The sequence below is a fragment of the Lygodium microphyllum genome, chromosome 6 (genome assembly GCF_053477565.2).
Source record: "Lygodium microphyllum isolate KBCC chromosome 6, Lygodium_microphyllum_v1.1.10, whole genome shotgun sequence".
Lineage (NCBI taxonomy): Eukaryota > Viridiplantae > Streptophyta > Polypodiopsida > Schizaeales > Lygodiaceae > Lygodium > Lygodium microphyllum.
The window spans coordinates 47,521,920-47,535,626 of NC_141140.1; the positions used below are offsets into that span (position 1 = coordinate 47,521,920).

Genomic DNA, 13,707 nt, shown 5'->3' on the forward strand with positions numbered 1-13,707 from the left:
CTATTCTGCACATGCCACGTTGTCAAGCTTGCCATGGCAGACGTGCGAAACATGTGGTTTATGCGGGGGATGAGCGAAAAGTGTCTGAGAACTTTTTGAGGGATGGTTTGCCCTTGCAAGTCCTACCGATACCTATGAGCACCACACTTTGGACATGTCTCCATAGTCTCGTATTCATCTCGAAACAATATGCAGTCGTTGATACACGCATGGATGTTATTGTAGTCCATGCCAAGCTTCCGTAAAACATGTCGTGCATCATCACAAGACTCAGGCATGGTATTTGCAGGTGCCAATATATGATATTTCAATAACCTGAAAAAAATCATAAAACACCTTGAAAAAACACAAATGTTTGCAATAATACTATTTTTAAAAAAATCAATGAAGCCTGTGTGCAAGGTACCTGAATAACTCAGTCACACTCGTATCGCTCCAACTGTATTTTGCTTGCACACTTAAGAGTGCAAGCAATGTCTTCAACCGAGATACTCGGCACCCATCATATAATGGTATGGATGCTTCCTCTCTAAGCGGGTCAGATGTCTCAACATCCATGGGAATCAATGCATCGATCATTGCCTCCATCTCAGGCTCCAAGATTGTAGGCATGTCGGGAAGGTTGTCTGTCTCCTCTGGCATTGACGGTATAGATGGGCCTTGCGAGTGGTCGATTGGCTCCTACAATCCATCCATCGCACGTCCACGAACTCTTCTAATTGGCCGCAAAGGGTGCACTCCCCCTTGGGTCTAGACATCACCCCCCTGGATAGAAAATTTGCCAACAAGCCCCAATCTTATTGTGTATGGTTTTCAATTAGCTTGAGAGTACAATGCATGATTAATATTAACTTCAAATTACCGTTTGCTGAAAATCCGCAATCGCCTGATCAATGATCTCAAATTGAAACTCGCCAAATCATCGTACGTGTTCTATAGACAATCGGCGTTTTCGTCTAATTGCCAACTTGCATTGAGAGCAAGGACATGGGACACGCTGATTAAGATACGTCTCGCGGTCTTGAACAATAAGACCTTCTTCGTTTTCCATCTTATCTACATTACAGCAAACGAGGCTTAAATGGATAGCTTTATGGAGATGTACGTCAAGTTGCAAGTTGACCATAAATCTTGCATTGTATATAGTAGTTGAGAGATTTTCCGATGTTATATCTCGGCCTTGTATCATGCTCAAGGATTTGTTTGTCCCGGTAGATAATTATTTATTATATCTCGGCTTTGAGTATAAGTAATCCATTTTAAAATTAATCCGTGCCATCTATGAAATTTAATAACTATAGTAATAAAATTTATTTCAATCAATTCTACTCATAGTCATAAGACCTGAGAGAAATTATCCTATACTCAATTTAAGGGTTTCTTCTTCTATAACAATACTTCTGGGTTCATTTTGATGAAGTACCATAATGACCATTAGCTAGGGTATCATTTTCTTTTAGTCCTTCCGTTGACTAGTTGGCATGATTTCTAATTTGGCATGCCTATAAAGTTAATACAAAAACAATGAATTATGCATATCACAATTAGATCCCCTACTTGGACATTATGAAGGAATTGACCATTTTTAAGCCATCTTAAAGAGTCACCAATGTACGTGGCCCATGGCAAAGCACACTGCATACCATTATCAATAAGTCTATTATATTAAATTTCCTTCTCCTCCCTCTCCCTCTCTTTCTCTCCCTCTCTCTCCCTCTCCCTCTCTTTCTCTCTTTCTCTCTCATTTCCTCTCCTAAACAAGCAAAAAAGAAATTGATTCAAACAACAAACAACCAAACCCGTCGTGAGAGAGAGAATGCACTCTCTCTCTCTCACCCTCTCCCTCTCCCTCTCGTTCTCTTTCTCTCCCTCTCTCATTTCCTTCCCCTCCCTCTCCCTCTCCCTCTCCCTCTCTTTCTCTTTTTCTCCCTCTCCCTCTCTATCTCTCTTTCTCTCTCATTTCCTAAACAAGCAAAAAATAAAGTGATTTAAACATCCTCCAAGCAAAAGGGAGAGGGAGAGAGACAATGCACTCTCCCTCTCTTTCTCTTTCTATCCCTCTCTCATTTCCTTCCCCTCCCTCTCCCTCTCGCTCTCTTTCTCTCTCATTTCCTCTCCTAAACAAGCAAAAAATAAAGCGATTTAAATATTAAACAAGCAAAAGGGAGAGGGAGAGAGAGAATGCACTCTCCCTCCTTCTCCCTCTCTTTCTCTTTCTCTCCCTCTCTCATTTCCTCCCCCTCCCTCTCCCTCTCCCTCTCTTTCTCTTTCTCTTTCTCTTTCTCTTTCTCTCCCTCTCCCTCTCCCTCTCCCTGTCTTTCTCTCTTACTCTCTCGTTTCCTCTCCTAAACAAGCAAAAAAGAAAGTGATTTAAACATTAAAAGAGCAAAAGGGAGAGGGAGAGAGAGAATGCACTCTCCCTCTCTTTCTCTTTCTCTCCCTCTCCCTCTCCCTCTCCCTCTCCCTCTCCCTCTCTTTCTCTCCCTCTCTCTCCCTCTCCCTCTCCTTCTCTTTCATTTCCTCTCCTAAACAAGCAAAAGAGAACGATTTAAACCTTGAACAAGCAAAAGAAAGAGAGAGGGAGACTCACCAATGAGATATGGCGAGTGTGGGGCAACTTCTCTTTGCGATGAGGGCTCCTCCTCTCCTTCGCGAACAATGGCGGTGGCAACGGTGGCGGCGGCGGCGGCAGCAAGTCTTCTTCCTGTTCTTCTCTCACAAAGCCTTCTCTCTCTCCCTCGCTCTCGCTCTCAAAAGTCGAAGCAAAAGAAATGAAAACTGCGCTCGGGTTTTGGCCGCGTTTTCTTTCCTGCGGCGTCGCTATTTGCGTCGACGCAAATAGCGACGTCAATAGCGATGCCGATATCCGCCGTCGCTAATTGGCGTCGCTAATTGTCCAATTCCTTGTAGTGTTCAAGAATAATCTGATGGATATTTTTCAAGAGAATGGTATAATGATTATAATGTATGATGTATGTTCACATATCTGACTTGAAAATTAAATGTTAATTATGGCTATAAATCAACTCAAGAAGTCATTTACTATAGCAAGGTTATTCCAAGTAAATTGTTGTATTCTTTTGTTTTGTGTTCTTTTGGTCATGAAGGGCCATTCCACATAGTGAATCCTAAACAACAAATGATATGACAATAGTGAACGTTAGTACAAACCTTTCTACTGCAACCTACACTTGTACTAGGATAATGTTGTTTTACTGCTAGAAGAAGTATTTTGTCACATATGACACCTCCAAAAGTCCTTCATCTACCACTTTTATGACTCAAACCATGTTTTCCCCCTATCATCAACTAGAGAATTATAGCAACGACTAATTTCATCCATTTAAAAAAATTGACAGGTTGACAAGGTTAATTTATTTGTTTATGGGGCTAGATGTCTTGGACTCATGCTGCTCCATTGTGAGATTTGTCACTTCTTTGCTCTCCATACTAATGCTTGCTTTGTGTGGCACTATTTGCTCTTCATACAGATATTTTTCATGAAGGAATTCTCTTGCTAGGGAGATAGGACTTCTCTAATGTATAGGAGCAAGACAACTAGACAAGCAAGCAAAGCTTCATATGACTTGAAGTACTAATAAGCTTAGTGCATGGGATGTGGTGAGCCTTACCATTAGATGAATATCCTCTCTAGATTTGATAGGCATCCACCAATCAAACTAAGAAAAAGCATGGTTTGGTCCCAACTAGAGAGACCTCCACAGGGGAGATGCTTTTACATATTTCGTTAATAAGGAAATGCAATAACTTGTGATACTCTTGAGCACTTTCTTTCCTTATATTTACATTTCAACACTAGTGGCATACAATATTATTAGATATGAATTCAAATATTATTTGAGATATCTAGGGAAAGATGAAACGCAAGTGCATGTGTGCATATGACTAATGAATACAATACAATAGGATACAAGTGATAGTAGCATGTAGATCTTATCTCAATATTTTGATTAAGAAAAATACACAACATGACCTAAACAATAGAAAATAAAGCAAGGTCAAGACGTGGGCTAGGGATCACAAGAAGTGGGGATGCACGAGAAGTGACAATACCAAACTTCTCTGACAAGTCTATACTTGAAGATTCTTTTGATAGTCTCCAGTGGAAGCAATGGAGAAGGTTGGACAAGGCTATCTCAAGTGTGGGCATAGCCAAGGGCATTCCAGGGCAACTTCGTCGACCAGTCCCAAAGGGCAAAAGCTCAAAATGCTTTCCTCTTATATCAATTAAATTTTGATTTCCCAAGAATCTCTCAGGCTTGAATTCATGTGGATCATCCCAAACTTTTGAATCACGTCCTATGGCCCACATATTCACAAACAATATGGTATCTTTAGGCAATGTGTATCCATCTATTTCACTAGCCTCCATGGACATGTGAGGCACTAAGAGAGGTAATGGAGCATGTAACCGAAAGATCTCCTTTATCATGGCTTTAATATATACAAGGCTTGGTAAATCTGATTCTTCCACCATCCTTTGTCTTCCAACAACATTATCTAACTCATTTTGAATCTTTTCTAGTACTTTGGGATTGGATAGGGTCTCAGCCAATGCCCAATCAATTGTGACAGTTGTTGTATCTATCCCCCCTGCCATCATCTCCTGCATACATGAGAGTTAAAGTGACAATATTAGAGGTAAGTTGGAAGTTCTTTGCTCATGAATTAACATGCTTTGATTGTAAAATATAAGCTTCTACTTGTAAAAATTTTAAATTTGACACTAAGATTGCATTGCCACAAATGCTTCAAGTTGCTCAATTTCAACAAGGTTTAACACCCATGTAGACTAAGCATGGATTTGTTGGTCATATTCCATTTGAAGTTGCCTAAACATGATACAAACTTATATATTACCTGAATGTAGCACTTATTTGGGTCTACCTCATGTGCTAGAATATGTCATCTCATCTGCTTTTAGCATGTGGAATGCACCATCTAAGGGCTAATACAATGTACCTTTTCATGTTAAGGATCATAAACATGATACAAATTCATGTATTACTTGAATGTAGCACCTATTTTCTAACCCATGTGCTACAATATGCCACCTTTTAGCATGTGGGATGCATCATCTAAGGGGCTAATATAATGTACATTTTCATGTTAAGAATCATGGAGTATAATTAACTATAAAATGATGAAACAATAATGCTAAAAAGGACATAAAAAAGGGCAAACTCCCCCCTCACATTTCCCTTTCATCTCTCTCTTCTTTTGTTTAGGTTTTTGACTTTATGGATTATATTTTTTCTTTCAAAATTGAATATTCCTTAAAATCAATACAACTAGGTAGCTGGTTTAAAAAACTTAGAAGGCATTACATTTTCATTTTTTTGTTTTTTGCTACCTTTTTATAGGTTGGGATGGTTATCTTTCACCACCAAAACATTAATGCTGAACATACAAGAACATGCATTCCTTCCAAAAGTTTCATAAACTTACCACTAAAATAGCCTTGATGTCATCCTTTCCCATAGAATTAGATAGAAGCACATCAAGAAAATCTCCAGGCAAATCATCATCAACGTCCGCTATGTGATTGAGTGCACGTTCTTGGAGCAAGTTGTCCAATAGCATATCAAAATGGTGATGCAATTCATCCATGGAGCACTTCAATTTCTTGTCAAGGACACCCAACCAAGGGATAAAGTCTCCTACCACTGGTGCCTTAGCAATGTGGGGGGAAGAAAAAGAAAATGTTAGCTTTGCTTTGTTGAAGATCAACATTATGAACGGATGGACATTGATATTTTTCATGCATGGAACAAGTTTAGAATTAGATCACCCACAATGTGTACCAAAAACTTGTATAATAAGAAGAGAATTGAGTTACCAAGCTTTCTTGGAACAAATAAAATATTCATTTGAAAATTGAAAATTAAAGTTTTCATCTAACACTATGCAATTGAACCATAAGTTTTTGATTTTTGATCTAGAGAATGAAATGCCTATCAAATTTTGTTTTATCCAATTAAATGCAATCACTTCAAAATAATCAAATTTGATTAATCAAATGTATTATTGCAACTATTCTAGTACTTCCTTTGCTTTGATTAATGAAAAGGGAGTATCAACCTATTGACTTTTTCAATGAGAGACAGTCTACTTGGAAGATAGAGCATGGTTCAAACCCTCAATTGGGCACTACATGGTATCTTACCTTAAGGTGAATTGGATGCAAAAGCTTGAGATAAATCTCAACCATCTAGATTAACACTTGCTATGATAAAGAAATCTACAAATGCTAAGACAAGGGACCTAGATTACAAGAATTGTTACTTGTTTGGCATGGTACACAATAGTCCATATAGTAAATCTAACCTAGTCAAGGCCATTGCATAAGATCAACCGAATGTCATTAAAAGCCCCACACAAATAGAGCATTTATGTGGCAATCATTGTGTGAGATGAATCCTTTGAAGATTGAGACTTGTCCTTAGGGCCATGTTGTGCCCAATGATAGGGAGAGGAAAGCCACCCCATCCATCCACTATCAAATTGTATTAAGGTTTCTAAAATCCTTGCAAGCCCCTACCATCTCGTGTGAAGTTGCTGGTGCTACTAGTGCTATAGGTTATGAGAGCACTCAAGCCCTGTTTGTTCCAAAATCCAACTAGGAAAAATAAACGGACCTGTTTTTATTAATGCACACTCATTATTCCTACTTGTTTGGGTGCTCTTAGGCCCGGAGGGCCGTTGATCCATTGTAACTTCCAAGAACAAAGATGAGACCTTGAAATTGCAAATTGCAAGAATACATACTACTAGTGTAGATGTATGGGGAGGGCACCTGACTTAAGGTGGTCAACCTGCGGACCAGTTCCCTGAGAGTGGACGAGCCGTGGGGGCCGACCACGTCCGGCATCCTCTTGCTGGTCAGGACGCGGCAGATGATGCTCTCCATCAGTCCGGCTATGGCGGCCGTGAGGTCGACAACCCTAGAAGAGTCAGGGGCGCCGCACTGCTGCGCGATCTGCCTCACACACAGCCTCACCTCCTCCCGGCGTATGGGCTCGAAGGACTGCACCCTCCGGGTCGTGAGAAGTTTCACGGTGCACATCCGCCGCAGCGCTCGCCACTGCGGGCCGTATGGTCCCAGCGCGATGGACTTCTCCTGGCCCCAGCCTACGCGCACCGCCACCTCCGTCCTCGGCCGGCTGGCGAAGCAGCGGTCGGCGTCGCCCTGCAGGAACTGGCGCGCCAGCGCCGCCGACGACACCACCACCGCGTGCCGCGACCCCAGCCGCAGGTGGAAGACCGGCCCGTACTTCTGCGCCAACTTGGCCAGGGCTCTGTGGGGGAGCTCGCTCCCTGTCAGATGCAGAAGGTTGCCCAGTACGGGCAGGGGCACAGGCCCGGGAGGGAAAAGGTAATCGGGTTCACCTCGCCGTCTGGCGGCCAAGTGATAGATAATGATTGATACGATGGGTAACGTGATCAGTAGAGCTGCAGCCACTACCGATGGTGCAGCAATTGCTTCAGTGTATTTGCCTACCCCAAACTCCATAGCTGAGCGTTTGTGGATGCATTCGATGCTTCCTCCTCTAGTAGTAGGAGACCTTGGAACTGTCCATTGATGCCTTTCTATTCGCAGGCACAAGCGACAAGAAAATACAGATTCCATCTTTAACAGGTAAAACTAAAGGCCATCGTTTTATTTACAACATCGTATCCAATCTCAAAGTACCGCTCGGAGTCGGAGACTCCCACCCTAAGCGATATGTCATTGGAAGGAGTGGTCCAGAACTAGGGATATTTAACAAGCAAGAAAGTCAAATCTTTCTAAGAGCAATGCTGAATTTGAGCACTTGTGACTTGAAGTAATAATAAAACTAGTGGGTCTCCTTGGTTGTCTGTCTTTTGGGCACTTGAAGCAATTAAAAACTAGCTAGCATGTCCAATGTTGCCGACCAGGCCCACTGCTACACTTCGTGATGTGTGCATCATTGCAAAGTTCGTTGTAGCTTCGCTTCACATTTTCTCCTCAACATGATTATTTTTTAAAGGCACATTGCATGCATAAAGAAATGAATCTCAAACTTTAATATTTTCAAAGAAAAGTAAGGCCAAGTACTCATCGTGCAAACCCAACTTGAAGACTTCTTTCAATTAGTAGTTTGCATGCTCAATGCATTGAATAATACTTCCAATGGAGCAAAAACATAAAAGTACTAGACATAAGTTCCATACTGAATCTCTACAAATGCTTGATTTAAACAACCCAAGCATGGGCGAGTTGGTAGGCACTCAATAACACGAGCAAGGCTCATGCACACATAATAGGATCCGACAACAGAAATGTGTATTGTTCCTAGAGACACATTTGGGTTTTTGATATTGCAGGGTAATATGAGTAGACGGGGGTAGACATCTGAAGAAGTCATTGAAAAAAGATGAGAACTTGAGCATATCAAGGAGTGAAAAAATAAGCAAGAGAGGTCAAATTTTGCAAAGCAAATTCTACTTACAAACACATACGAAAACATTCAATCCATCATAAGCAATGGAGTATGAAAATTCTCAATGCACAATACATCAATGTTGAAAACAAATTTTTAGAAGAACATGTGATCCAACTTAACGTTATATAATTACTCTATTTGGTGAAATCAATAATAAAACATATGTATATAGATAATGTTACTTATAAACTTTCAAGGATACCTTTATGAATGGAAAATATTGTATTGATGATGTGATTTGTACAATATTTGAAAAATTACAAATGCATATTATCATAAGAAGCATATGTAATGGTGCAAGTGGAATGGAGATGCTAATAGATTCTGTTTGAAAAAATGGCATACTTGTTCCATAAAAAATGAAATCCACATTCTACAATTCTTCCTTGAAAGATTGTAGTCATTTTCATTCTCTCCTTCTATAATTGAATGTCAATCCACATTTGCAATAGCAATGCAATGATTATAACAATGAAATTCAAAAGGGCAATAAAATGTGAAAACAACATAGAGATATTCGCAAATATTTAAGAGCTAAATTCATGGCTCAATTTGATATGAGTCGCTGAGTCATTAGTGTCAACAGCAATAGACATTTTTAAAGATGCAACTTCCTTTTTCAAAATCATAACTTGCTCAACATTCTCCTCGTTGGCCAAAGTGTTTGTCTCACTCTCTGATCCCCTCGAAACATGTCTCTCCCTATTCAGCATGCTATCCACTAATCACCTTATTTCATACACCCCCTCCACTACACCTTTCAACTCACAAGGCAACTCTCCAACAATGTTATGGAGGAGTTATGTGTATGTAATTAACAAAAAGGTGACACAATATATGCAAGCTTGTGGTACATAAGATGGACATGTAAACAAAAATACAATTAATTATATAAGATACCCTCTAAAACATCTCTTAATGCACTTTTACAGTGATAAGCCTTTTCACATTATGCATAATGAAAACTATTTGATTTGAAATATCATGGTAAAACACAAAATCGTCTAGCTTTTTGCAACACCTTGAGGTACATAATGTTTTTAGTGGAATGATAGTTCACACTCCTTTGTTCTAACAAAACCTTTATGGAACCAGTACATCTTGCTCAACTGAAAGTAATATACTATTGGCAATGAGAGAACAATGACGTCTTGAGATACAAACCCAAGAACATCAATGTTTGTCCCTAAGTGTAGAGGTGACCTCAACCTCAATCGCCAAGACTCACGGACTGCTTATTGATCAAGCATTTCAAGCAAGCACTAATTGCTACCTCTCACATAGTCGACGTGTTATCCCTCTCTATGAGTGTAGTGAGCTTACCTTAATGCCCGATTGAGTTACTTCCTCTCTCAAGCACTCCAATAGCTCCATGATTCGTGATGCACACTCAAGCATCCTCAAGCCTCTTCCTTAAAGCTCCATCCTCCACATAGCCATGCATGAGACGATAGAAGAGAAGAGAAGAAGAGAAGAAGAAGAGATGATGGAGTGCTTCACCTCCAAGATCTCTCATCCTCACTCACTCTCTCCCTCACTCACTCTCACTCCCTCCCTCAAGCACTCACAAGCAAGCAAGCAAGAGAAGAAGAGAAGAAGAAGAGTCCACTTTACCACACACCAAAGAATGAGTTCTCATTCACTTTTTGAAGTTTATATACAAAACCTTCTTTCCCTTGGGCAGTCATCCCCTTTCTACATGGTCGACTATGGCTTAGGCCATTTTTTCCATTGTTCTCATATCTTCCTAGCTTCCTTCCTACTGCCCTTCTACCTTTACAATTTGCACGGGTGAGAGCCCTGGCACTCTTTTATAAAGGTTTTGGCTACGCCTTTATATTTAAAGGTGCACCTTCTTGCTTTTGGCTTCTTGCGGCTTCCATGGTTGCGTCTTGTACTCCTGGTGGTTGTTCCCATGCTTTTAGATTTCTTCCGGGCCCACTCTCTTACAGGGCACCTTTTCCTTTTTCCGCCTTGTGCTTTTCCTCTTGATGCCTCATTTTCCACTTCCTTCACTTTACAGTAAACATTACCCCCTCCTAGTTGAGTGCCAGTACCATGGCACTGTTGGGTGGTGAGTCGTCGGACGGTGTTGTTGGGGTAGCCAGGTTGCTTTTTGAGTGTGGATACGAGCCCTGTTGGAAAGTGTGTTGGAGGGATTTGTGGAATTGGAAGGCCCTTGTGTGTGGAATGAGCCCTAGTGCTGGAGGGATTTATGGACCTGTTGGAGGGATTTATGAAACTGAAAGGTCCTTGAGTTTGGAATGAGACCTAGTGTTGGAGGGATTTATGGACCTGCTAGAGGGATTTATGGAATTGAAAGGCCCTTGCATTGGGAATGAGCCCTGGTGCTAGAGGGATTTATGGACCTCCTAGAGGGATTTATGGAACTGAAAGGTCCTTGAGTTTGGAATGAGCCATGGTGTTGGAGGGATTTATGGACCTACTGGAGGGATTTATGGAACTGAAAGGTCCTTGAGTTTGGAATGAGCCCTGGTGCTGGAGGGATTTATGAACCTACTAGAGGGATTTATGGGACTAAAATTGAATGTTATGTTGGACGGATCCCTATACTGGCCCTTTGCGCTTGTTGTCTCTTGCGTTGTTCCAAATGAGCTTCTTCATTCACTTTTTGATTGGGGCTATCACATCCACCCCTTGCTTTGTTGTGCTTGCATGGTGGCATGTTTCATAAGATGGGGAGTGCATTGCATGGATGATGGGATCTCTAGAGCCAGTGGTCAAGGCCTTTGTTTGTACCTAGAAAAAAAAGAAAGGTGCACTACCTGGGGGTGTTTTTGCCCTACCGTGGAGTGCATGGTGCCCGTGCTTGCAGAGCTGGGAGATGGGTCACCTTGGGCAAGCCTGTGGTAGTGTCCCACACTTAAGGACCCAGTTTGTGCATAAGGGAGGTGCGGTGCAAGGGGCTTAGGGTGACAGGTGGCCAGTGTTACCTCGATAGGTGTGTCTTGCCCTTGATGTGCCCTAATCATGAAGTGGGGAATCAAAATGACACTAAGGGGTTATGGATGGAGCTGACCACCGACCGAGGCCACCAGATGCACCTCACTTGAGGACCCCTAGGTATAATGAGCGTGATCGATGTGCATCTTGCGGTGTCTACATGTGATATCCTTTTTTTCAAAAAAAAGTTACATAGTCGTGACAAAAGTTAATCTTCATCATCGGAGTGAGGTGGAGAAGGGGGCTTAATAGATTTGTTAAGATACTAGCATCTTTGGAGATAGCTCTTGAGGTTTAGGCAAACCTCAAGGGTGGTGGTGGAGAGGAATGGATGATTACAATGGATGAAGCAACTATCATTCATGTCCTCTAGAAGGGCTAAGAAAAATGAAGGTAATAGAGCACCTTGCATCATTAGTCGGATCATCGCATAACTATCTATAGTGTTAGCCTCAAAATGGACCGAAAGGCCGTGCTCTTGCGGGGTGAGGTCTTACCTAAGAAGTATCCTAAGCAGTCTAAGGTAATTACTAGTAATAAAGGTGAGGTCAAGGCATGAAGAGAATTCGTTAGTGAATTGGATTAGAGTATCATACAAGTTCTCTGATGTGAAGATGAGGACCTCTTCATATGTAGTACAATGAGGATTATAGATTATAGGGAAGTCATAGCGGCCATGGACACTAGAGTGAAAATCCACTCCCACCCTTTAAGGGTAAGGCATAAAGGTTGGGTCATTCTGCTTGAAGGGTTGAGTGTTGCAAAAGGCCATCCAAGCGTCCAAGTTGGAGTCACGGAACCTTTTTCTCCATTTAGGTTGACATTTGTAGCCGGGCCACCGACCTTGGCACTTCAAAAACCTTATTCTACCAAAACTCAATATCTTTAGTGGCCCATAAGGTGGGATTATGTTCTCTCTCCTTCAGCCATTTCTGTCCGAGCCTGCTTCTGATGTTAATCACTTCCTCCACCACCTTGATGGGCAAAACCCTATGCAAGGTGGGTGGGGAACTGGAAGTTAAAGTCGAAGGGGCTCCTAGATATATCTTTCCTCTCCCAAATTACAAGGTCGGCGTGAAAGCTCCATGGGGCATCATCCTCACATGGTGAGATAGGTGCTTGGGGCACCCTGACTCCATTGGCATTCCATTTTCGCCTTGTGTCCTCCACCATTTGTTTCCTTCTTTCCCTCAGTGCCGCCTTTCTTTCTGTGGAGGTGTCTATGTGTTGCTACTCCTCAGGCCGTGGGGAAGGAGACTGTGGAACAATCTCTTCCTTATGTGATCCCATTCCAAAGTTCACATCCACCTCCCTCTCTTGGCTTGGCTCCTGCTTCTCTTCTTCGATGAACTTGAGTGCATCCACTTCTTGCAAAGTTAGGCCTGCCAATAGGAGATAATGGTGTTGCTCTTCCAGGCTTGGGCCAACTCCACTAGGTTGTGGTGACATCTGCAATCCCGCTTTCAGTGCTCTATGAGTCATTCCCAATTTCTTTTTTATTATTTCTATGGGCTCTCCCTCCTCTGCCTGGGTGACGTCTAGTAAGGTATCCAAGAAGACACGTTGATCAGTTTGGAAGCTCACTTGGGCGGCTATCACTCTGCTTTCAACAAGTATTTTTTCTTTTTCGACCTGATCAAGACGGCGTGCCAAGGCTTTGACCATTTTCTTGTTCTAGCTAGCCCATTCTTCTACCCTCTTATTCATCTATTACAAGCCTTCACCTTACCGTTGTGAGAGGGCCACTATCAGCGGCTCCTGCCTTTTCCATTTTTGTACAAGGTCCTCTTTTTCTTCTGTTAGGCATCCAATATCCTTTTCTAGTGTTGCTTGTTCATTCCTTTGTCTTTGCATTCCACTCTCTACTTCTCCTCTCTCTTTTTTCCATTCTTCTTGCTCATGTGCTCTCTCTACTTCCAGCGCGGCAAGCTCTTCCATGCTCTCTTGGAGTTTTCTCACCTATGCTTCGAGCTCCGCCTGTTGTAGAACCAAGAGTTTGTATTCCCTTTACATTGTGACTAGGTCGTGGTTCTCTTCCTCTAGTCTTTTTCAACACTCTTCTTCATCGTCTTCCTTGACCCTTAGCTCCGCTTTCAGCGCATGCAAAAGTGTGTGGGGTTGGCCTTCATAAGGGGTGAGCTTAGCATTCGTGGACTGCAACTATGGTTTGCCAATTTGGATCCAATGGTCATGGGTTAAGACATTAAAATCAGCTCGCTCATCAATCAATGCATTGATAGTGCATGTGTGCTTA

The 13,707-nt window shown here is 41.9% G+C and overlaps 1 protein-coding gene across 1 annotated transcript; it reads right to left on the reverse strand.

Moving 5' to 3' along the window:
- Positions 1 to 3,884: 3,884 nt before the first annotated feature.
- On the reverse strand, positions 3,885 to 7,690 carry LOC148034526 (cytochrome P450 71AU50-like). Its single transcript, XM_087679465.1, has 3 exons — positions 6,818 to 7,690; positions 5,470 to 5,694; positions 3,885 to 4,627 (listed from the first exon to the last, which is right to left on the reverse strand). The coding sequence occupies exons 1-3, from the start codon at positions 7,649 to 7,651 to the stop codon at positions 3,995 to 3,997; spliced, it is 1,692 nt and encodes a 563-aa protein (XP_087535591.1). The 5' UTR covers positions 7,652 to 7,690; the 3' UTR covers positions 3,885 to 3,994.
- Between the last annotated feature and the right edge of the window lie 6,017 nt (positions 7,691 to 13,707).